Here is a 24,461-nt window from a genome sequence, read left to right as displayed (position 1 = left end):
AGCTGTCCTGGAATCTTCCTCCTCCAGGAAGACTTCCTGGACCAGCGTGGAATCTGTGGCTCTCCCTGGCCTTTCTCCCCTGAATTTCTGTCCTATTTGTGTGGGTCTTGGTGATTCAGAGTGTGGGCCTGGGTCCCTGTTCCCCAGTCTGAAAGGTCCCACAATCTCCTCAGGGCAGGTTGCAGAGGCAGGGTGGTGGTGAGGGGACATGGGTGCAAGGGGAGGGTGCTGGGGAGGTTGGCATGGTGAACACAGCATGCCCCTGCCACTATTTTCTCCTCTCCCTGATGGAGATGCCGAGACTACACACAGGAATCTCTTGCCCAGGTCATGTGGGGATGCTGATCTTGCAGGTCCTCCAGACCAAGAGAAGGTGGTTGGACCCCAGCCACGAGTCCAGGGCAGCAACACAAATCAGACACCCACTTCAGAGCTTTTCATTTTTATTTTAAAGGAAAAACAAAAAAACAAAAAAACCAGTGCAAAATCCCATTTTCCAGTGTCAGCCATGCCCACCCCCACCCCCAGGTCAGTCCCCCTGGCTCAGAGCTGGACTCTTTCCTCCTGCTCAGCACCCTCTCCCTTCTCATGCAACCCCCTAGGGGCTGGAGGCTCCAATTCCCTGGGGTGCTAGATCCCAGTGGGACTTGTGGGGAGGGGAGGTAAGAACTGGGGGGGGCAGCCCCTGGTCCGTCTGCCCCCACCAGGTCTCCAGCCATGGCACCAGGTATCCCTCTTGGCTCTCATTAACCCTTTCCTGATCATACTACTAGCCCAGGGGGGTACTGATCTGGGGGAACCCTGTCCACACCCCTCTTTGCCCCGGGGCCGGCTCGGGGCTCTCCTCACTGAGGTTGGGGGGGAGTTCCCACCCACCCTCCCTCCGTGGTGGGGGAGAGAGCGGTGAAGTCCCCAGGTTTAAATACCTTAATGAAAGCAGGGAATGGGGAAGGAAGGGGCTTTAGATCTAATAAATTATTAGCGTTTTGTTTTTAGTGTCCGTGGGGGGCCGGGCGGGCGGGGGCAGGGCGTGGCCGCCAGGGCCCTCCCTTCCCTTACTGGCGGATCTCGTTCTCTATTAGGCTGTCCTCACAAGACTGGAAGTCTGTGTCCGTGAGGCCGTCAGGCTGCATCAGCAGCTCCTCGTCTTGGGAGGAGGACGACGGGGGCTCGTCCCCCGAGCTCCCGGGACCCCCGTCCCCGTCAACTTCTGAGTCCTGCAGCACCTGAGCGATGTATTTCTGAAGGGGGAGAAGGGGGCGGTGTGAGCGTGCCCTCGTGGGGAAGGGGGTGGGGGTGGGGGAATCTCCCGGCCTGTGGGGGGAGGGGCAGCAACTCTCCTTGGGCGGGGGGACATGGAGCAGAGCCCCCAGCTGGTGGAACCAGATCCCCACCCCATTCCCGGGCTCTGGGACAGGCTCCCCCTCTCCTGGATGACTGATAAGACACCCAGCTTCGTGGGGAAGCCATGCTTCCCCCACCCCGCGCCTGGCCATGGGGGGGTGGGGGGGGCGGGGCACTCACCGCAGATTTGGGGACAGCGGCAGCATTGGGGGGCCGTCCATTGCTTCTGGGGTCCACGGAATCTGTCTCCGTGTGCTCAATCTTGAGGGGCCCGGAATGAGTCAGTGGGTGAGGGGGGAGGCCCTTGCCCTCAGCTCCCCACCCCCCACCCCCAGCGCGTGGACTCCGCCCTGGGCCTCCTCCCTGCCCCCTCGCCCCTACCTTGTAGTTGTGGGCACTGAGGTATTTGAAGTGTCCGAAGCAGACGTGGCAGAGACAGACGACAATGGTGATCACCAGGACGACGAATGTGAACATGGACGTCGGGGCTAGAAACCCTGGGGTGGGGGGTGGAGAGGGCAGAGAAAGAGCTGCGGTCTCTCCTCCGGGCCCCCCTCCCAGGGGTTTCCTCCTGAACGCAGTCCCACGCTCCCATATGCTGCGGCTTCTCCCAGGCCCCCAGCCCGCGATCCCCCCGGGGCCTGCTCTGCCTGGACCCTGGCGGGAGTGTCCTCTGCCGCCAGCCCCTCCCTGGCCCCCAAGGGTGGGGGGCGGCCCTCACCCGTGCGCATGGTGGAGAAGAACAGCAGCCAGAAGAGGCAGAGGATGGGCGCGGCCACCACCTGGTTGACGGCGCCTGAGTGGATCTTCTTGTCCAGCTTGGCCGGCAGGTAGGCGTAGTAGAGATTGTACCTGTCTACCAGGTGCTTCAGCAGCATGTACATGAGCCCTGGGGGAAGCCACACCGGCCCTGACCTCGGAACCAGCGCTGTCGGGCCTACGTGTATCTGTCACGGTCTCTGGAGGGTTGGCCCCCTGCTTTTTCTGCCCCAGGCCCAGTAGAGAATAGAGCCCCAAGGCCCTCGCAGGACCACAGGACCCCAGCTTCCCCTGCTTCAACCCCTTCACTCTGCAGCCCCTCACCAGGAATTCACTGTTAGGAATCCACTGGCTTGGGTCAGCAAGCACCCTCCTGCGTGTTGTTTTTTTCCTATCCCTGACCCTAAACAGAGGAGGGTAAGTCAGGTGGTAAGGTCTCTCTTCCTGGAGGTTGAGGGAACGGGACGTTTCAAAAGGGGACAAGGTGGTTAGTTTGGGAGTCTGGAGCCTTCGATAACCAGGGAGGGTGGTGAACGGATTAGGGTGTTAGTGGGGGGAGAAAGGACAGATGGGGGAATGATGGGGGTGAAGAGAAACTTTGCTTAATTTTTTCAGAAAGAAGAGGGACTTGACGAGGTCACATGGTGCAGCTACAGCAGGTAAGGACCCAAACCCTCCCTGAAACCCAAAGGTCTTTCCTGAGTGTACAGGGCTGTGTACAAGTGTGCCTGTGGATCCTGTGTATGACTGTGTGTGCGTGTGGACTCCTCAGTGGGCATGTGATCTGTGTCCAAGTATACCCGCTTGCATGAAGGCACTGGTGTGAGGAAATATGGCCGTGTTGGGGAGATGTGGCCCAGGGACCCAGCACACTGGCCGAAGCCAGCCTGAGCTGAGATGGCTTTACCCTCTGCCCCCCCAGGCCGAGCCCCAGACTGAGCCAGGGACCAGGCGGGAGGCCCGAGGGGCCGGTCTCCCAGCCAGGGCCCTGTCCACTCGGGTGGCCTGCCTTGCTAGAGTGGAGTGGGAGAGAACCTGGGTCCCCCCGAGCAGGGCCCAGGTCCCGGCGCGGCGGTGCCTACCGAAGGGCACGATGATGGGGCAGGTGATACTGTAGGTCATGACCACCGTGAAGACGCACATCATCCAAGCGTAGGCTGCGCCAAACTGGAACTCGTAGGCCTGATGCTGGGGGGGAGATGGGCAGGAGGGTTGCTCAGGGAGGCGAGGGGAGGGGAAGACTGGAGGGGCTCAGGCAGGTGGGAGGAGGGAAAGGGACAGGAACTCTGGGGCCAGGAAAGAAGCTGGGGGTGGGAAGGGAACCCAGTGTCCAGGGCAGGGCAGGGCGAAGCTGATGGAGAGAGAGGGGCTGTGGCTGAGATGGAGGTCAGGGTGGGTACAGTGATGGGGCCTGGGGAGGGGCCTTCGAGGGATGAGGGTCTGGCGGGTTGGTGGGCCTGGGAATTGGATGCCCAGAGCCATCTGTGTGGGATTAGGGCAGAAGGACCCTGGGTCTAGATCCAGACCTGCCCCAGTTCCCATCACAGAACACTAGACTGTCAGAACTGGAGGGGCCTTCAGGGTTAAGCTACGCTATGTCACTGTACGCATGGGAAAACTGAGGCCCCAGACGGGAAGGGGAAGACTCAGGGCCACGGAACTCGGCTCCCCAGGTCCCGGCCCCTTGGGGCCCCCACACTCTAGCACGGCTGCTGCAGTTTCCGGTTGGGCCACCAGGGGGTGCTGTGCGGGCCGCGGCAGCCCCGGGCGGCCCTACCCGCTTCACGTTGCGCCTCTCGGCGGCCGAGCGCGCCAGGCAGAGCCGGATCATGTACATGAGCAGGCCAGGGATGCGCAGCAGGTCCATGGCGTTGCCGATAAAGGCGGAGGCAATGACGTAGTTCACGAAGAAGGCGCCGTTGTCCGGCAGGAACACGCACCTGCGGGCACCAAGTGCTCCAGCTCTGCACTCGGGGGACCCAGAGGCCCCCCTGCCCACTGCCAGCGTGCCAGCACCCCCAAGGTGCCTTTTTCCACATGAACCCTCCAGCTGAGCCCTCAGAGCACCCATGTCTCAGCGCCCCTTGAATGTGAACCCCCAGATGCCTCCAAAGTAAGCCGAAGATAACCTCAGTGTGTGTGAGCCCAGAGGTATCCCTAGAACTTGTGCCACATAAAGACCCCTGGAGAGAGTGCTAGAGACCCCTAAGGAGACCAGTGTTCAGGGTATGATTCTGGAGATCTCCACGGCCACCCCCCTCCCTGTGAGCCCCGGGAACACCCTGAAGGCTCCCTGCCTTAGATCTTAATTTAACCCAGAGTAACTCCCAGAGTATGAGCCTTCGACACCTCCAGAACTCAGCTCCAGAGACTCTCCCCCAGAAGTCTTCAGAGGCGGGGAGCCCAGGGACCTTTGTCAGTACCCATGACACCCCAAATATGAGCCCAAGGTGACTACAGATGGCCTAGAGCAAGACCCCTAGAGCCTGCTCCCACATAAACAGCCATGGCACGTGTCCCCAAGACCCCTTCACAGGGATTCCCAGGGAAGGGACCCCATAGAGAACTGCACAGTCATGCCTCTGGGTGACAGCCTGAGACTTCAGTGGTGTTCCCAGAGCTTGTGCCCCAGAAACACCCCAAGGTGAATCCTCCGTGGTCATTCTGAGTGAGGTGTGAGCCCAAGAACCTTCCAGAGAGACTCAAAGGGGTGGCACCTGAGACTTTCAGCACAACCAAGATCCGACTATAGACCTTTCCAAACACCCTGAGTGAAGCTCTAGCTCCCACAGTTAGTCCCAGGATACAAGCCCCAGAGCCCACCATAGAAACCCCCCTGAGTGTAGGCCCCAAAGCCCCAAATATACCCTAAGGGTGACCTCAGAATCCAGAGAGGTTCCCTACACAGACCCCTGGACATCCCATGTATGCACCCAAGACAGCCTGTTGCGGGGGGTGACCTTTGGGATGCCTGACCATGATATAAGCCCTCTTCCTCTCCACCGCAGGGGTGGGGGCTTTGCTGCACCCTCCCATGGGGGAAATGCCCACCCCTCCAATCTGGTCTCCTTCCCTGGGGACCCTGGTCACTCACTCAAACCGGATAGCTGCCTCAGCCAAGAATTTCTTGTCAAAGAGCCAGCGGAAGAAGAGGTCCAGGCTGGGGAGGGGAGGAGAGGAGATGGAGGTGCTGGGGGCTGGAGTAGCCAGAACACCAGAGGGGAGAGAGTCCCATCCACGAGCTCTGAGGACGCGCCCCAGGCCTGGAGCCCCTGGCTGCTCCCCCTCTTGCCGTCCCCCACCCCAGCTCCCACCCCTCCCTCCGAAACCCACCTGCTCAGTCCCAGCGAGGGCAGGAGCAGCACCATGAAGAGGAGGAAGGTGTAGCACTTGTGCATGGTGGTCCTGTTCTCACCGGAGCTGGCATGGGGGCACGGGTGGGGGCAGAGGTCAGGCGAGCCAGCCCCGTGCCTGCTCCCCCAAGCTCCTGCAGTCCCAGGAAGGTCCCCTGGGAAGGAGGGGGCCTTCCCAAGGTGAGGATCCCAGTCACCATCCCTCCCCTGCCAGCCCTGGGACTGCCCAGGGCGTGGGGGGTCTGAAGGTGGAGGGCGTGCACCCAGGAGTGTCACTGTGTGGGTATAGGGGGTGTCTCACCGTGTCCAGTGGGCTTCAAAGAAGGCAGAGTAGTAGACGATGGTGGGGAGCAGGGCTGAGAAGCACCACAGCAGCAGGGTGGGGAAGAACTGGGTGATGATGGGGTTCTGCAGAGGGCAGTGGGGAGGACGGGTCAGGTAGGGGCGGTCTAGTGGGCCCAGCTGGCGTGGCTTACCTGCCCCCCTCCTCCACTGAGCCCTGGGCACCCCCCCAGCTCCCAGGGCCTCACTGGAAGTCCAGAACATTGGGACTTCCCTGGTGGGAAGTCCCACCATGCCTTGCAGTGCAGGGGTAGCAAGTTCAATCCCTGACTGGCGAACTAAGATCCCACATGCCTCAGAGGAACCAAAAGCCTGCATGCTCTGGAGAGCAAGGGCCACAACTAGAGAGTCCACATCCCCCAACTACTGAGTCTCCTGCAGCACAACTCAAGAATCTGCGCACCGTAACGAAAGACCCGGCGTGACGCAGTGAAGCTCCAGCATGCCTCAGCTAAGACCCGACGCAGCCAAATGAATAAATAAGCCCAGCACCTCTGGGGCAGGGCCACTGTACAATCCCTGCGTGAACTGTGTTAGTAGTTAGCATTTCTGAACACCTACTATGTGCCAAGCACTGATGATGGTCTTTTTTTTGATCATGTACTTTTCATGTATTAATTCTTACAATAATGGTATTATCCCATTTTAAAAATGAGTAAATGGAGGCAAAATGAGATTCAATAAATGAGACAGTAAGAAGTATGGGTGGGGGGTGGATTTGAACCCAGGCAGCCTGGGTCTTATCTATTATGCTCTTATCACCCAGTGATTTTCAAAGTGCCTTCTCATGAACTTTGAGGTTCCCAGGAGGCTTGGAGGCGGAGTGAGGACAGAGTAGCAGAAGCTCCCCCTACCACCACCACTGCCATCTGAGCGACCCTGCTTTTCCACACTGAGTTTCATGTAAGATTTCTTTGGATAAAAGGCATCAGAATCCAAGTTTGGAGGCCAAGGATCTGGTCTGGCCCTTCACGCTTTGGCTGGAGAGATTGAGCGGAGAAGGACTTGGTTTGAGGTCACATGATTAATTAGGGACGGACCCAGGCTCTCTCTTCCTGGGGAGCCTCTCTAGGTGAGTGTGAACCGAGGGAGGCCTCTCCTGGTAAAAGGAGGCAGGGAGCCTGAGGACAGAGCACAGAGGGTTCTGCAGCCCACTGTCATGTGGGACCTTCTTAGCGGGGCTGGGCTGGAAAAGCAGGACAAGAGCTCGACTGGGCAGGAGGAAGACTGGTTCCACGCCCCTCACGGGCCCTTGGCCGGGGGGATCGGGGGCCTGGGGTCTGTGTCTTGGTGCACAGTGTTGGGGGCTGGGGTGTGGGCCTTACGTTGAGGTACTCCACAGGCTTGGTGACGTTGAACTTGTCCATGGTGGTGATGATGATGGCCGGGGTGGTGAGGAAGAAGAGCAGGATGAAGAGGACGACATTGATGACCAGGCAGCGGAGCCACCAGATGAAGCCGCGGATGGAGAGGTGCTCCCTGGGAGGGCAGAGGCGTCACTCTGGGGCTGGACACCTGACCGGACCCCAGAGACACCTAGGACCTCCGTCTCCTCCCAGCCCCACTGCGGCCCCTCCAGGCTCCACGGAACCACCCCAGCGCCATCCCCCTCTGCTCACCAGTAGATGTTCTGGGGGTCGGGGGCGTAGGACACGGTCCAGTTGGAGATGTGTAGGGACTCGCTGCAGGACGAGGAGCGGGGCTCCCCGCGGCAGGTGCAGCCCTGGCACTTACACACGTTGAAGTCCTTCAGGATGCTGGGGGAGGGGGGCACGGTTACCGGGGACCCAGAGCCCCAGCCGGCCCCTCGGGGCTGGGGTGGGTGGGCAGGGCTCACATGGCCGTGATGGTCTCGTTGTGGAAGGTGACGAAGGCCATGCCGAGGGGCTTCTCGTTCACTTTCTCCTTTTCCCGCTTGTAATCCTCCTTCAGCTTCTGCTCCAGCTTCGTGTAGTACTCGATGGCCTCCACCTGCCAGGACGGACGGGTGAGGTGGGGCCTTGGTCAAGCCACCAGTCCCCTCCCTTCACCCAGAGGCCCCGCCCGGAGCCGACTGCAGCCTGGGCATGGCCTTAAGCTCTCCGTCACTCGCTTCTCCTCACAAGCACCCTGAGAGGTGGGTACAAGCGGCCCTGTATTACAGATGAGGAAACTGAGGCACGGAGCAGTCCAGAAACCTGCTGAAAGCCACAGAGCTAGTAAATTCAGCAAGTTGGCCTCTTGGCTGACCTCTTCTGATTTGGGTTTTGAAAACTTGGTTGCTGTACGTACAGGGAACAGACCCAACAGCGGGACTAGGGGGTCCAGGATGTAGGAACAGATGGGAGGGGCTGCCCCTGCCGGTGGTCCTCACCCCAGCTCTGCTTCCTCTGGGACCTCTCGACCTTGGGGTATTTATGTGCAAGGCCTGCTTGTGTGTTCGGGTGTTCTTAAGATTGTGGGACGGGCCTAACTGGGAGATGCATCCGTCTCCACTGTGACCTGCCTCCCCAGGACCCCCCACTCGCCCTGGCCGGGGGGCCCTGAGGCCTAAGCTGAGCCCAGGACACCTCGTACCTGCTCGCAGCCGCGCACCACGCAGCAGCACAGATGACCACAGGGCTTGGGGTTGATCATGGTGGGGACATTGTCCTTGCTCTGGAGGTTTGTGAAGTAGAGTTTTCCCCGCTCGGCCTTCTTTCTGTGGGACCCAGGCGCCCAGTCACCCACCGCCCAGCTTGGTCTGCTGGAGGATGGGTAGGTGGCCCAGCTCGGGGTCATGCAGTCCACTCCCCGAGGACAAGAGCCACTGTGCTCTTGGGTTTGCTTAGGGTGCATGGTTCAGACATGTCCCCAGTCCAGGGTCTCCCCACCATCCCCTGAGGGCCAGAAGTTCTTCCCATAGCCTAAATTTCTCACACTGTAGTAGAGAAAGGGTACATCCTCAAATGGAGTTGGGGGGTGGACAGTGGAACCCCTTCCTCTAACCTCCAGGATTTGCTCTTTCCAGAGCTGAACTGACAAGCGCTCCAGGGGTAAATTAAAATCAGATGCCCTGGGAAACAGCTGGAAGGGGAGCCAGACTCCTGAGTGGCAGCCAAGATGCCCCCCGCAGTGGGCAGGGCGCCCTCCAATGTTGCCCTCCCACCCCCAGCCCCACTACCTCTCTGCATCGAGGAACATCAGACGAGCCACGTTGTAACACGGGCGGGCTTCCAGAACCGTGCAGTTGGGGTAGGCCTCCCTGAAACATAGTCCAGCATCACCCTCGGCAGGGACCCCGCCCCCTGCTTGTCCCCAACTTTCCTCCATGACCCCATCACCTTCAAGACACACAGCCCCAGTTCAAGCCCCCTCTTTCTGAGTCTGCAAAGACGACAGCTCCCAAGAATAAAATTTTGGAATTGCTCCTCCTGTTCATCCACGTCGGGGGAGTGTGCACAGGTAAGCCTGGGCACGGACCCAGATGAGAGTGCGTACTCACAGGGTGCTGGGGACACCACAGCTGTGGTCTGCTGCTTGTCTGGGGCTGGGGACGTTACGTGGAGAGAAACTGCCTTTAGTCTTGGGTGTCCTCTTAACCCTGTTCCCAGGAGACCTGGTGACAGTTCAAGCCTTAGCCTTGACCATCAGCTGATCCTAACCAACCCACAGCCCCAGGCTACAGAATGGTCTCTGGTGCAAAAATGACCAGAGGTTGATCCTGAAACCTGACCTGAGATTGACCTCTTAACACTGACCAGAGACTGCTCCTTTATCCTGACCCAACTGACGCATAACCCAGACCCAAGACTGACCCTCTAACCATGAGCCCAGGTTGACTCCACCTTGACTTGAGACTGACCAGACTCTCAGTAGCTGGTACCCAGTAGGGCTTGAGGGAGGCTTACAGCCTGCGTGGAGGAACACTTCCGTTTTCATCCTGATCACACACTGCTCCTTGATCCTAATCCCTAATCTAGATAGAGGTCCTGCCTTTTTTTGGTTTGTTTAATATTTAAAGAAGGAAATACCAAGTGTTAAAGATGTGGAGACGTGATTCTAATGTAAAAAGATGGATCTCACAAACCCATGAGAATTTGGGAACTTAAATCTGGGATGGTGTCCTTGAAAGGCACTTCCTAGGAGGCTCTGGACTCTTCCCCTGACACTGGATATAGGATTAGAATAGTGGGTGCATGCTCAGTTGTGTCCGACACATTGCGACCCCATGGACTACAGCGTGTCAAGCTGCTCTGTCCATGGGATTTCCCAGCAAGAATACTGGAGTGAGCTGCCGTTCCCTTCTCCAGGGGAATCTTCCCCACCCAGGGATTGAACCCAAGTCTCTTGCATCTCCTGCACTGGCAGGCAGATTCTTTACCACTGCGCCACCTGGGAAGCCCCCTGATACTGCTGTTGCTCAAACCATTTTAGGTTCATCTTTGGAAGGGCTGTCAGCCCTGTGGCAGGCTAAGTCCTCATTTTCACCCAGCTAATCTCTAATCCCCTAATCCCTACCACGCAGGTTCCTTGATTTTGCACACAGGTTATCCCCTGATTCTTCTGGGTTAGTCCTCCAATCCAGATAGACCCCAGGCCTGGAACCCAGACCCCGGCGGATACTGACAACTAGCAGGGCATCCACAAGGATGAGGGCTGCCTCCTGCTCAGCACCATATACCCAGGTGCTGGGTCAACAGCCTTCACATAGTAGGTGCTCAATAAACACCCACTGTGCTGTGCTGAGTGGATGAGTCAATGAAATAATGCTCATCATGACGCTAAAAACTCCAGTGAGGACTGCAGTCTCCCCAAACCCCCTGGTTATAGGCTGATCGCTAATTTTTTTACATTATTTTCATTTTTTATTTTTATGTTATTTTTATTTATTTATTTGGCTGCATCGAGTCTTTGTCGCAGTGTAGTGTGAGGGCTCTCCAATTACGGTGCATGGGCTCAGTTGCCCCATAGCGTGTGGAATCTTAATTCCCCAGTGAGGGACTGAAGCTCCATCCCCTGAACTGGAAGGCAGATTCTTAACCTCTGGACCACCAGGGAGTCCCCCTGACTGTTAGTTTTACTTTATTTTTTAAAATAAATTTATTTATTTTAATGGGAGGATAATTAACTTTACAATATTGGGATGGTTTTGGCCAATCGGGCTGTTTCCTAAAGAATACAACAGACTGACCCCTGAAACAGACATCTTGGACTGTGAGTTCCTCATGGACATGACTCAAGTCTGACTCTTCTTTGTCTCCCTGGGACAAACCACATAGTAAGTTTACGACAAACGTGTGCTGGATCCATGGATGCTCGACTCACAGGGTTCATTCCCTCAGTGCAGAGGGCTCTGCTTCAAGGCTACCCTGTTAGAGCCCTCGGTGCCCACCCCATCAGAGCCCCGGGTGCCACCCCATTGGAAACAGCAACCCTCCATGACCCCGCCCTCTGTCCCTCTCCCTCCATGACCCTGCCCTCTGTCCCTCTCCCTCCATGACCCTGCCCTCTGCCCCTCTCCCTCCATGACCCCTCCCTCTGCCCTCTCCCTCCATGACTCCTCCCTCTGCCCTCTCCCTCCATGACCCCCTCCTCTGCCCTCTCCCTCCATGACCCCTCCCTCTGCCCCTCTCCCTCCATGACCCCCTCCTCTGTCCTCTCCCTCCATGACCCCGCCCTCTGCCCTCTCCATGACCCCGCCCTCTGCCCTCTCCCTCCATGACCCCTCCCTCTGCCCTCTCCCTCCATGACCCCTCCCTCTGCCCTCTCCCTCCATGACCCCGCCCTCTGCCCTCTCCCTCCATGACCCCTCCCTCTGCCCTCTCCCTCCATGACCCCGCCCTCTGCCCTCTCCCTCCATGACCCCGCCCTCTGTCCCTCTCCCTCCATGACCCCGCCCTCTGCCCCTCTCCCTCCATGACCCCCTCCTCTGCCCTCTCCCTCCATGACCCCTCCCTCTGCCCTCTCCCTCCATGACCCTGCCCTCTGCCCTCTCCCTCCATGACCCCTTCCTCTGCCCTCTCCCTCCATGACCCCTCCCTCAGCCCTCTCCCTCCATGACCCCACCCTCTGCCCTCTCCCTCCATGACCCCTCCCTCTGCCCTCTCCCTCCATGACCCCACCCTCTGCCCTCTCCCTCCATGACCCCTCCCTCTGCCCTCTCCCTCCATGACCCCACCCTCCGCCCCTCTCCCTGCTCTGGTTTTCTTCTAAGCACCCACGCGCGCCTGCCAAGGTCATTTCTTTGCCTTCTGGTTCTCCCTGTTAGAATATAGGCAGATGTGGGCAGGCTTCCTGCCATACCCCCAGGTTCCTGCTCCAGTGTGACACAAGATGCTCAAAAGAGACCTATCATTGGGACTTCCCTGGTGGTCCAGTGGCTAAGACTCTGCGCTCCCAACGCGTGGGGCCCAGGTTTAATCCCTGGTCAGGGAACTAGATTCCACATACCACAACCAAGACCCCGTGCAACCGAATAAATACATAAATAAAAGAAAGGGTCAATTAAAAAAAAAGATACTTGTATAGACAAGTTACTAAAGGACTTGTCTATACAAGTTGACAGCTGACTCCATTTGGATGGTAACATTAAGATGTCACTTAATTCTCAGCACACGCTGTCCTTAATTTTGACCCAGCCTGCCCCCTAATGCTGAGTATAGCTTGAACTCCAGATGGGACCCCAAATTGTTCTCTCATACTGACCAATGATTGATGAGCTAATTATAGCTGTTGTTCTGTGGGAGGGCAGGACCTGTTTCTAATTGATTTATGTCTGGCACACAGAAGGTGACCAATAAATGCACGTTGAATAAAAAAGGGGATTCATTTGAAAACCCTGGTCACAAACCAGTCATTCTGTAACACAGGGGTCTGGGATCCGACTCCAATCCCATCCTGATCCAGGACAACAACTGACTGCTCATCCAGGTCAACCGACCTCACTAAATCCTGATCCTCACCAGAGACCGAGCCCTGATCCAGACCACCAATGGCCCTAGTCAGGACCACCGGCCAACTCCTAATACTGTCCCCAGACCAATCTCTAAGCAGACCCTGGACTGGCCTCTAAAGCTGGCCGCCTCACTGTGTAGCCCTGAGAACTCAATGGTCTTGCACTCATTTCTGTAGTCCCCAGGCCACCACATGGACCTCAGCAGCACCTGAGAACAACTGCTGAGTGGACAGATGGACAGATGCTGTACACAGACTGTTCTGGCCACTGGCGGTGAATTTCCTTCACTTTACTAAGACAGACTTCTGGCTGAAAAGCACCTTAGAGAACATGCAGCCCAGCTCTCCTGGGCTCCCTGAGGATACACTGAAAACTGAGACCCTTCTCCCTGCCAGTCCGCGTGCACACAGTCTCCAGAACACCACGCACAATTCTGAGAAGGCCACATCCTCAAGGGCCTGTGGACCTGGGGTTAACAAACCATGACCCGGTTCAAGCCAGGAGGAAAGGCCCAGGGACTCACTTTTCAAGTATTTTTCCAGCTCTTTGAGGGACCTGAAGTCCAGCCCAACTGCTAGACCACCTTGGAGTCAGAGAATTCTTCCTTAGCATAACCCCTTACCCTGTACCACAGCCCCTGAGCCCCCCCGGAGAGAGAGGGGCCTCCAACGATGCTCTTGGAGCTGAAAGAAGGCAAAGAAGGGTCCACGGGTCCTAGGGTTGGGGACGGCGGGAGGAGCTACTCACTCAAAATGCTTCTTGATCTTCTCTGACTCTGCATATTTGGAGATTCCGTTGATGAAGAGCGTCCGCTTCACCTGGGGAGTGAAGGGGGCCAGTTTGCCTTCCTGAGGCTTGACTCTCAGAGAGGGGGTGGGGAACGGGGGAGCAGAGAGGGGCAGGTGGGTGGGAGCAGACCTCGGGATAAGCCAGGGGTGGTGTTTCTAATAGAAATCAGACAGTGAGCATAGTGAAAGCCCCCTGGCCTCTTGCCCTCTGAGGGCTTATGGGGGCACGGAGTGGGTGCTACTTGCAAATCCTCAGACCCTGAGGCCCCAGCACGGTGGGTGGCATGGAGTGGGTGTTCAGTGCTGGTTTGGGGAATAAATATAGGAGAAGAGGGGCAATCACTCCACAGCCATTTCCTGCCCCAGGGCCTTCCATGCACGGCCTCACCTCATCCCCCACCCACTTTAGGAGAGGGACCGTTCTCACCTCCTACAGAGGAGGGGACTGAGCCTGAGGGAGGTGACTTAACCGGCAGGATGGGGGCTCCTGAGCCAGGATTCAAAACCAGCTGGCCTCACCTGGGGGCTGACCACACCTTAGGACTCAGCAGGAGAGTCCCTGGAGGGTGGGCTGGGGGGCGGGCCTGGCTCCGCTGCACTCACCAGGTCGTCCTCCTTGTAGCGCATTTTCGAGGTGTGTCTGCGCATGCTGTAGACGGTGAGCAGTAGGTACAGGAAGGCGAAGGAGGTGTGCAGCCACAGCAGGTTGTTCCTGGTGGGACAGAGCGGTGAGTGGGGCCACCAGGGCTGGGAACACTCGCAAACACCCCCAAACCTGCCAGTGTTCATGAAACCCTGGTGGACTTCCCTGGTGGTCCAGTGGTGAAGAGTCCGCCTGTCAGTGCAGGGGACACAGTTCGATCCCCGCTCTGGGGAGATTTCACAGGCTGTGGGCGCTGCAGGGCAATTGAGCCCATGCGCCACACCTACTGAGCCCACATTGTAGAGCCCATGCTCCGCAACAAGAGAAGCCAGCGCAGCACAACTGGAGTAGCCCTTGCTCGCCACTAGAGAAAGCCCGCACACAGCGGTGAACACCCAGCACAGTCAAAAATGAATAAGTATTAAAAACAACCACCCTGGTACAGCGCCCCTTTAGAGACTCGGGTCTTCTGACACCCTCCCAAGGCAGGCCCCACAACCCACATCCTGACCCCAAGACTGTCCCATTCCAACCACACTGTCCCCAGAGGTCACCTCTTCACGCCCTCCCTGCTGGGTGCACTGCCCTCTAGCCACCACCAGCCAGCCCTCCATGGGGTCCTCTCCTTCTGGCTCCAACCCAAGCCCTCAAGGCCCCACCGTCATCTCTGCAGCCTCAGTACCTCTTCCCCAAACACCCCCCTTTTTCCTCCGCTCCCCATTCCCGCCCAGACTCTGCCCACAGACCCAGGCCTTGCTTGACCAGCTTCCCACTCTTACCCTGATTTCAAGTTGGCGATGGTGGTTCTCCCGAAGCTATAGGCATTGTTCTCTGGGGGGTGGGACGAGGGACGATGATGGAGGGGTCAGGGCATGTCCCCTTCTGTCCCCTCCTCTTCCCACCACACCGGTCCTGGCCCTTACTGACCCAGCAGGTCCCCTGAAAAGTTGACGGGCAGCACGATGCCTACAGAGAGGACACCCACGGCCACCAGCAGCCCGATGATGTGCCGCTGGAAGGACAGGTAGTGCACGGCGTCGCCTCCACATTTATCCCGGATCTCGTCATCCCTGCGGGCACCGGGGACAGGCGGATGCGGTGAGGACCAGTGCACCGGAGGGGCCACGGCTCATCTGCCCTGGCCCACCCCAGCCCATGTCCACCCTAGCCCTGTCTGATCTGGCAGCAGGATGGGGTTGAAAGAGGGGAGGTGGGGCTCTGGGTCCCCCATGTCCTGGGAGGGGAGGGAGGAGGAAGTGAGAAGGAAGGGGAGGGAGAAAAGGGAAGGATGCAGGGAGAAGGGGAGGGAAAGAGAAAAGAGAGGAGGAGGAGAGGGATATGGGGAGAGAGACAGAGAGAGAGAAGAAAAAGAAGGCAGACTGCAGAGAGGAAGAGCAGCAAGGGATGGGGAGAAATGGAGGTGAGAGGACAACCCGAGAAGGGCGGACAAGGATGGTGGCAGGAGGAGACAGAGGCGGGAGGGCAGAGGGAGGTCTGGGAAGCAGTGGTGCTCCCCCTTAGACTTGGGGAGCCCTGGGGCCCACGGGCCAGGACAGTGGTGGTGCTGACCTGTCCCGGCTTCCTGCCTCTCTCAAGGCTCACTGCCTGCCTGCCGCACTCTGGCTCCATCTCCTGACTTCTGCCTGCTGGATAATGGCTCCTGCCTGCAGCTGGCTGGCTGCCTCCAGCCTGCCTGTTGCCCCTACCCGCTGGCTGCACATGGCTCTGAGGTGGCAGCGCCAGCGCCTGCTTGCACAGGGCGGCAGGGGCGAGGAGAGCTGAGGGCAGAGCAGGCCTCCCAGGCGGGGGTTGGGGAGCACAGGAGACTGTTCGGGGGTCAAGTGAGACCAGCTCAGAGGAACAGCAGGGGCCTGGGCCCCCGGAGCAGGGAGGTGGGTGCTGGCTTGGCTAGGAGCACTAAGGCCCTCAGAGATGCCGGCCTCTGGACTTGGTAGGGAGACGACAGGTCTGCTGTTTCTCTTTTTCTTTAGAGCTTGAAGATCGTTCACTTACTTTATCCTGAAGATGGCCGTCAGCCAGGAACAGAAACCCTGTGGGGGCAGAGGACTGTCAGCTGGTGCCCCTATCCCACCACCCTCCGCCCCCCCGAGCCTCCCTTCCCCTCTAGCCTCCCTTCCACCCGACCCCAACCTCATGACCACCTCCAGGCCGTGGCTCACCTTGTCACAGCTCCCACAGCCCCCAGGGAAACCAGCTCGTCCCAGAGAGGGGCGACGGGGGTGCCCGCCCTCAGGGAGCAAGAAAGACCAAGGCCACAGGGGGTCACCTGTGGACTCCTGGGCTCAGAGTGCAGGTCCCCGCAAACACCGGAGGGCAGCGGAACCAGAGAAAAAGTCCTGCAGTTGTGTGGGCCAGGGTGGGGATCGGTGGGGTCCGGGGTCCGGGGAAGGGACCTCAGACCTGCAGCTTCTGCAATGTGGAGAGTCTGCAACGTGGCTGCCAAGAGCAGAGGAGTGGGCCATGCTGCCCAAGGTCCTGCCACCTACCTTCTGTGTGCTCAGTCATGTCTGACTCTCTCTGACCCCATGTACTCTCTGTCTGTGGAATTTTCCCGGCAAGGATACTGGAGCGGGTTGCCATTTCCTTCTCCAGAGGATCTTCCCGACCCAGGGATCAAACCTGAATCCTTTGTGAATCCTGCATTGGCAGGCAGGTTCTGTACCCCTAGCAGCACCTGGGAAGCCCCAAGAACACCCCAGAGGGACCATCCCAGGGTCACTGTGAGCGGTGATCTCCTGCTCTCAAGCCCCCAGACAGAGACCCCACTCAGGGCAGGGTGGGGCTATGTGGGGAAGGGCTGGGCAGAGAGACCCTGACCCAACTTCCTACTGGGAGACTTCCAGGCATAACATGGGATGGGGGAGAGAGGTGCCCTTCAGCCAAGATACAGGACCGTAAGTCTGGGGACCATCTGGACAGCTCTGGCTGGCAGGGGTGACACCTCTGCTTTGTCACTTACCAGTATGAGTCCAACTCAGGAAGCTGACAGGCTTCTTCTGCTACGGGGGCTGCAGGAGCTGCTGCTCCCAAGGCCCCCAGCCTAAGCTGGACTGAGCAGGGCCACCCTACAGCCTGAGGATTAGAGTTCTGACCAGGGTGAGAGTTCTCACCCTGGCAGAATGACAGGTGGCCAGACAGGTAATGCCAGAGTGTTGGGTCTGATCTAAAGGGGCCTGGGGTCTGCTATGCCTCCCCAGGTACATGCCTTGTCTACAGGGGCCCCGCCCCTCAGCTCCAATCTACAAGCAGGTCAGCTGGCCCCAGATTGCCAGGGGCCACCAGCCTGCAACCTCTGAGCAGCACAATGGATTCTGCATGTTTTGCTAAGCAGGCCTGGAAGGCTCATGATTACTTCCAGGAAAATGTCTAAGGAAAAAGAGGTCCTTAGGATTGCTCACTGGAGAGGGGCACATAACTCTACTGCGGAAAATGACATTTATAAACCACAATGTTTAACCTGTGCTGGTTTGGAGGCTGCCATGGAAGACAGAGCCCAGAGTTCTGGGTCTGGGTGCTGTGGCTCTCAGACGAGCATCACCCTTGCTGGGCAGAAGGCCCCACTGCGTAGACCCCTGACCCCATATCACCTGAAGCCAAGGCTGCTGAACCCATGCCCCGGAGGAGCGGGTGCTGAGAAGCTGGGGGGAGGACACTCACATTGTCCCTTTGGTCAAAGTCGACGGAGCTGGAGACAGACGTGAGACGCTCATACCGGTCGTGACTGTCCCCGTGCATAGCTGAGGCCACACTGGGGGTGGGGAGACGAGAGATCAGAGAGTGGGTAAGTCTGAGTCCCTGGGGAGCCGGGTGGAGTGGGTGGCGTCCCACTCCAGAGCTCCAGACAAGGCACAGAAAGCACAGAGGCAGAAGCGCGCAAGAGTGACTGCCCTCTCCCTGCCTCCCTTGAACCCACACCTTCCCCTCAGGGGCCCTGGGGGGCACTGATGCTGGGGGAAGGATGGGAGGGTGAGTCTTCATCAGCACCCCATGACTGTTGAAGGAAGTCAGCGGGGCCCTGCAGTTCCGGAGCTGACCAGTGGGGGCTGGGGGAGCAGAGCCCACGCTGGGCACAGGGCAATGGTGGGGGGCGTGTGGTGATGGGGAAGGACACGCTGGACCAAGAGAGCCCCAGAAGGGCCGGGGGCTGGGGGGCTGGGAGGTGTCCCCCACCCTCCTCTTCCCTGACCCCAGCAGCTGCCGCAACTCCAATGCCAGGCCTATAGACAGAGACGGTGATGGACACAGAGGGCTGCGCTCAGAGCTTCTCTGGCCGCCCCCCTCCCAGGCCTCCAGAGCAGGTGAGCGGGGAACCCTGGAATAGGAAGAACTAGCTGTTAGGGGTGAGAAGCCACTGGAGACGCCCAGTCTTGTCTCTGCAACCAACAGGGTTACTGTCCTGTGGGTTCCCAAGGAAGATGGCTCCTCCACCCCAGCCAACTTGGGTGGCAGATGCCCGCACGCGCGGGGCGCACAGGGAGCCGGAGGGAGAGATTGGGGAGTATGGCAGAGACAAGCTGGGGAGCCCCCTGCTCTGCGAAGCACACCACCTGCGTTAATCCGAACATGAGCCTGCAGAGGAGAAAACGGAAAAGAGACACCGGCAATGTGGTAGGAAGAAAAGCATGAAAGAGAAGAAAAAGGAAAGCTGGTTTAGTGGGGGCGAGGGGGCTGCTGCCCCACATACTATTCCTGTTCCACTCGGTCTCTCTCCTGCCGCCGGCGCCTGGGGACAGAGAACAGACAGGGTTAGCGGGGGCCGGGATGGGTCTCCAGGGACTGGCAAGGGACCAAGGCCCAGCTGTGGGCCCCTGTGCCCCATGCCCGCTCTGGGACCGGTCCCTCTTCATCCCCCGCCCCCACCGCCCCCACCAAAGAGGATGAGAGTGGGCTGACTCTCCTTCTATCCCTGAGGAGCGTGGACAAGTTGTATGTGCATGTGTGTGTGTGGGCGTGCAAGTGTGCACACCAGCCTGTGTGTAAGGGTAGGGGAGGGTCCCAGAGCCTTACCTGTCTGCATCTGTCACCAAGGCCAGCCGCCCGTAGTCCCAGGCCACCTTCCGGAGGATGGAGAACAAGAACAGCAGTGCCTGAGGAAGGAGGGGGTGGTTGGCAGGATGGGAGGCCATTCACCACCTGGACTAGCTAGGAGGGCAGGGTAGAGGGGCAGGATTTTTGTCTGAGAAAAGGATAACTCTGGGTGGGATGAAGGTCCGAGGCTGAACTTGGGCTGGGTGATGGGGATTCCCACCTGCAGTCACACGTGGGGAGTCAGGGGGAGTGGTTAGAGTGGTGGGTGTGGGCCAGCTGTGATACAGGGTGTGGTGCCAAGGGTGGAGGGGGGCATGTGGGCACTCACAAGGAAGCACATGAAGTCCAGAGCCAGCACGGTGGGGACGCCCCCGAACGGCAGGCCCTGCAGGACGGTGCTGCGGATGCGGGCGCTGTAGCAGTAGTCCTTGGGGCTGCTGCTGTTGAGGGCCATGGTGCCCAGTGTGGCCAGCAGGAAGGGCAGCATGGCTGCTACTGCCGCATGGTCCTCCTGGGCAGGGGCGGAGCGGTCAGCCAGGCCTGGCCCTTGCCCCCTTCACGGGCCTGCTTGAGGCTTTGGCAGGGTCGTCGTGGGGAGGGGACAGCGAGGACAGATCACCGGGCTGCCTGGGTGGGTGGAAGCTCTGGCCTCTGGAGATAAGGGCCCAGGAAGGGAGGGTTGAGTCACACAGACTTACTTTGCCTGGCTCTTGGGCTCTGGGTCTGGGGAACTCAGCCTGAGTCCGGACTGGGGCGACCGGTTTTTCTAAGCTGGAAGATGCTCTGAGTCTCTAGCAATTCACCTCCCACCACCTCCATATACACACATACACCCGTTCTCTCCAAACACAAACTGGCTCTCTCTGTCTCTGTATCTCTGTCTGTCTCAGGCAGGGGGCAGAGCTGAATCTGAGGGAAGATGGGGAGGGGTCTTAGGTCTGAAGATCCAAGACTAAGTGGAAGGGTCTCTAGGCCAGGGGAAGATGGGTCAGGAGCCAGTTACCTGACCCTGACTGTCTCTTCCTACCCCTGTTAGAACAATGGCATGGTTTCATCTGCTCAGTTTTCAACTCAGTTGACCACCTTCCCAGTATAGCTGGCTTCAAAGTGAGATGTTCAACTTTAAAGTTGGCCATCTGTCCTCAGAGTAGGGGTCTGAGAATGGGGTCGGTGGGAAGTCCGTTAAAAAGCAGGACTTCTGCATTTGTGCCACCTGTCTCATTCAGCCCAGCCACACCTGTTTACCCTCATTCTTTTTCCTGGGCCACGGCAGGAGCTACACCTTTCTCTCCTCTGGTTTCCTCATCTCTTTCCAATTTCCTTTTCATCTGAGTTGTAAGGACTACAATTCCCAGCGTGCCCTGCTCCTGCCCCCAGAGCAGGGCAGGCTGGGAATGCCGTGCCCTGCAGCGAGCTTTTCCATTGATTGGCAAAGGAAGGAAGAATGAGCCTGGGGGCCTCTTAACCAGCCCAAGCTCCCTGTAGCCAGGGAAGTGCCTTCTGGCCTGCTTCCCTGACACTGCCAGGCTTTCAAGCCTTCAACGGTCCCAGTGGACGGGTGGGGAGGAGGAGGAAAGGGGCAGCTAGCCCTGATGCCTGGGTTCTGGAAGTGCCTGGGGACCAGCTGGGCAGGGCTCTGGGGAGGCTCTGGGGTGGAGGAGGTGTGTGGGTGCGGTGTTGGGGCCCCACCCCCCGTCCTATAGGAGGGCCCCTGGAGGCCCCTTCTGCTGACAACACTGAAGCTCTGCTTTGTTTGGGGGGGGGATCCCCAGGGAAGAAGGGAAACCAGACAAAGAAAGAGAACAACAAACCTAGGAAGGGTGACTGCAGCTCTGGGAGCAAGCAGCCCCCAGCCCCCTGGGCGGCTCAGAGAGCTTCCCCTGCCCACCTGCCAATCTCAGATTTCCCGCTGCCTCTTCCTAACATTTTGACTGCAGGGCAAGAGGCACCAGAGGAGAAGCTGGGGTTGTCTGTGTCTCACTTGGTTCCAGGGAGTCTCTGAAAAGCCTGGGTTAAGAAGGCTAAGGGAATAACTGCCCTGTGTTCTATGCCCTCCCTCTTCCTTTCCAGCCCATGTTGCCTTAAAAAAAAATTAATTCAGTAACTGTAGCAGGTGCCATGTATAGAGTGCCCACTGTTTCAAGAAAACATACATTTTTCATTTAATCATTAACACTTTGGAGTTGGAATGTCATTCCCATTTTAAGATGAAGGCACAGGACTCAGAGAAGTTAAGTAAGTTTCCCAAAGTCACACTGCTCATAAAATAATGGACCTGGGCATCAAACCTAGGTCAACTTCTTTTTTAAAGCCTGAACACTTTTCAGGGCACCTTGATGCTTTTCTGACATGTCTAGAACAGGATGCTGCAGAAGCTTTGTGAATGCTCATTATGTGTTCTCGGGCTAGGGAACACCAGAGCACTGAGAGAATGTGTGTGTTTAGGTGTGTAAACTTGTGTTGATATGTGTATCTGTGTGTGTGGAGGTGGGGAGCTGGGTGACTACATGGCTGTCCTTGGAAATGAAGAGAGTTGTTAGTGTCTAAGTGGAGGTGTGTATGCGGGTGTGTCTGGGAGCCTGGGTATGTACATATAAAAAGCCCCAGGAAAGGTTAAAGGTAGGTATAGGTATCTTAGGGCTGTAATAATTGGGGGGCCTCTATACTAGTCCCCCCACCTCTAACTCCCAACTCAAACACATTTCAGAAATCGGTCCAGCCCACACAGACTCCTTGCCTGTCTGTCTCTGAAATTCCAAGGCTCCACCAGGTCAGAGTGTAATGGGTACAAACCCCTGGAGTTACATGCCCCACCTCCCCCATTCTATCTTCTCCACTCGGAGGAAGGTGGAACATTCTGGGAGCTCCTACATAAGAGAACCCGGAGAGTAGTGAGGGTCAAGGTCTGTGCTTTAGTAACTGAAGTCACCATGTCCATCTGCCACCTCCCTCTTTACAGTCACAAAGACTCCCTCCTCAGTTACACTGCTCTTCCCACCTGCACCCTGAAGTAAGCAGGGCACACTCCCCATCGGCAGGGGAGGAAGCAGGGACCTGGGAGGAGAAGCCACTCATAGGGAGGTCACAGGGCAGGAAAGGGTGGAGCCAGGGCTGATGGCTCAGCTTGCCGACTGGGTTACTCCAAGCTCTTAATTGTGGAGGCGGGGTTGCTGGGCTGAATTTCACCCTGGGCAGCTGCTCTCAAAGCCTTCACAGAGAGCAGCTGAGAGAAGGGAAGAGACTGAGGCAGAATATTTGGGGGAGAGAGGGACATTTCATCCACTCTACAGGGTTGTCTGAGTCAGTGGTATCCTAGAATTTCTCTGGTCTGACACTGAGGCTTTAGCTGGAAAGGTGTAGGGAGAGTGATGGAGGGTTTTATTTCTAGCTCACTGAAGGTTATTTTATCATCAAGAAGTGTGTGTATGTGGGGGGTGGGTGGGAAGAAAGCTATAAATTAAAAGTTTTTTTCTTAAAGAGTTACTAGGGAAGATTTAATTTAGGACTTGGGATCATAGGAAGGCAGTGTGGTCTGTTGGGAGGAGATAAAGATGGAGACTAGCTCTGTTACTATGTAACCTGGGCCTCAGTCTTTCACTCTGTAACAAATAGATATTAATATCCTCACTCCATCCCTACTAACTTCTGAGAGATGAGCAAAAATGTATCCACAAGTGAGGATAAAAGTAGTAGGAAAAGAATGCATTTATCAAATACTTATTTAATCCTTATTTTATGCCAGCACTGTTCCAAGTGCTTTACAAATATCATCTCATTTACTCCTCATCACAACCTTAGGAGGACGATGAGGTTCAAAGAAGGTATATCACTTTCCCAATGACACACAGCTAGTCTGTGATAGATCCGGACGCGGACTTAGGCAACCGGCTCAAGTCTATGCTTTTAACTACAGCACTTTGCGGCCTCAGCTAACAGAGGAGTCACTTCCATCAGGAGGCTGGGGGCTGGGGATTGCCAGTTACAGCTCTGGAGAAATGCCACACCCTATTTCTACCTGTTTGCCTTCCCTCTTTCTTCCAGTTCCCTGGGTTTGTGATTTCGGGTTTTGAAGCAGGTAGAGGGGACAGGCAACAGAGCCTGGTGGCTAAGATCATGGGCTCTAGGATGAGATAGATAATGGCTTCTGACCTGAGCACATTACCTCACCACCCTGGGCCTTGGTTCCCTCAACTATAAATGGGGATAATAATTCAGTCACGTGGTTGTTTTGCAAATTACACAAGATGATTTAGGTGAAGCTCTTAGTACAGTTAAAGGCATAAATGGATTCTAAAAAAAATTTAGCAATTGTTATCAATAAAGTGTGGAATGAAAGGGATTGGTTTAGTGGAGAACTGGTACAAATCAAAATAAAACAGTACTTAGTATGCTAGAACTCCTCAGTCTAGATGGGCTTCTTGTCGAGACATAAGGGCTTAGACTGCTTTCAGGACTCAGCCAGTGAGTGACAGGGGAATGTTTCTAAACTCTTCAAACAAACTGATCCATCCCCAGCAGGCTGGCCGGGGTTGGGGGTGGGGGGAGCATGGGAGGGTGGTGATACACCAGGATGGGTCAGAAGTTCAGAGAGGAGAGCTCTTATTGATCAACTACCAGGCAGGGTGCCAGGCTCTTTACCTGTACTATCTAGATTTAATCTTGTAAGGAGGTGGCAGTGAGCATACTTTTTATATTGACACTAAGGTTCAGAGAAGTTAAGTAACTTGTCAAGGTCACACAGCTAAAGAATGGCAGAGCTGGAATTTGAACCCAGGTCTCCAAGACTGTTATAATTGGAGGGAATTTGTAAGATGTCTAAAAGGGGCTTCTTGGCTACTCACCACCTGCCTTCTGCCTTCCCACATCCCTCCCCTCCCAGAGGCCAAGACCCAACCGGCTGAGCCAACAGCAGGTCCCAGCATGTGCCACCTGGGGCATGCCAGGGCCTGGACCCTCTGGTACCCTGGAAGATAATCACGCTGCCCGTACATCCTCATTGGTAGCCCCCAGCTGGCAGGGCCACTCCCCTCCTCACACGTGCCTGGGAGGCAGGACTGGGGGCTCCTCCTCAGGAGGGGCTGGGGATGCAGACCCAGGGAGAGGCTGGAGAGTGGTCTTGGGTAGGAAGTCCTGGTCCTCCCAATTGTGCGGCCCCCAACCCCTTCACCCCCTTCCAGGAAAGTGGAGTGCTGAGCGGCCAGTCTTCCACCCAAGGGACCCAGGCAGGTGGCAGCACAGAGCCCCAAGGGCAGCCGGCCCCTCTGACC

General features: G+C 57.4%; 1 protein-coding gene across 7 annotated transcripts in view; it reads right to left on the bottom strand.

Moving 5' to 3' along the window:
- Positions 1-426: 426 nt before the first annotated feature.
- Positions 427-24,461, bottom strand: part of TMEM63B (transmembrane protein 63B) — a 25,643-nt gene continuing 1,608 nt past the window's right edge. For 2 of the 7 annotated variants that reach the window (XM_086371838.1, XM_086371837.1), the window contains exons 2-24: positions 19,523-19,845; positions 19,174-19,253; positions 18,851-18,889; positions 17,824-17,914; positions 16,159-16,196; positions 15,073-15,215; positions 14,925-14,976; positions 14,106-14,214; positions 13,462-13,532; positions 8,941-9,021; positions 8,355-8,478; positions 7,636-7,769; positions 7,418-7,555; positions 7,124-7,277; positions 5,758-5,864; positions 5,437-5,523; positions 5,198-5,263; positions 3,881-4,043; positions 3,186-3,291; positions 2,066-2,233; positions 1,726-1,841; positions 1,525-1,605; positions 427-1,241 (exon numbers count right to left, since the gene is read on the bottom strand). In XM_086371838.1, coding sequence (XP_086227964.1) covers positions 1,056-1,241; positions 1,525-1,605; positions 1,726-1,841; positions 2,066-2,233; positions 3,186-3,291; positions 3,881-4,043; positions 5,198-5,263; positions 5,437-5,523; positions 5,758-5,864; positions 7,124-7,277; positions 7,418-7,555; positions 7,636-7,769; positions 8,355-8,478; positions 8,941-9,021; positions 13,462-13,532; positions 14,106-14,214; positions 14,925-14,976; positions 15,073-15,215; positions 16,159-16,196; positions 17,824-17,914; positions 18,851-18,889; positions 19,174-19,253; positions 19,523-19,681 — 2,493 coding nt within the window. In that variant the 5' untranslated portion in view covers positions 19,682-19,845 and the 3' untranslated portion in view covers positions 427-1,055. The remainder of the gene's footprint in view (positions 1,242-1,524; positions 1,606-1,725; positions 1,842-2,065; positions 2,234-3,185; positions 3,292-3,880; positions 4,044-5,197; positions 5,264-5,436; positions 5,524-5,757; positions 5,865-7,123; positions 7,278-7,417; positions 7,556-7,635; positions 7,770-8,354; positions 8,479-8,940; positions 9,022-13,461; positions 13,533-14,105; positions 14,215-14,924; positions 14,977-15,072; positions 15,216-16,158; positions 16,197-17,823; positions 17,915-18,850; positions 18,890-19,173; positions 19,254-19,522; positions 19,846-24,461) is intronic. The other 5 variants (XM_086371839.1, XM_086371836.1, XM_086371843.1 and 2 more) reach the window with 3 other exon arrangements.

This window comes from Bos grunniens, chromosome 23 (genome assembly GCF_055505025.1).
Source record: "Bos grunniens cultivar Pamir isolate PY7600 chromosome 23, Bosgru_T2T1.0, whole genome shotgun sequence".
In the NCBI taxonomy this organism is placed as follows: Eukaryota; Metazoa; Chordata; class Mammalia; order Artiodactyla; family Bovidae; genus Bos; species Bos grunniens.
Note: the sequence above shows the minus strand (reverse complement) of the source record. Positions and strands in the feature narration are given on the sequence as shown.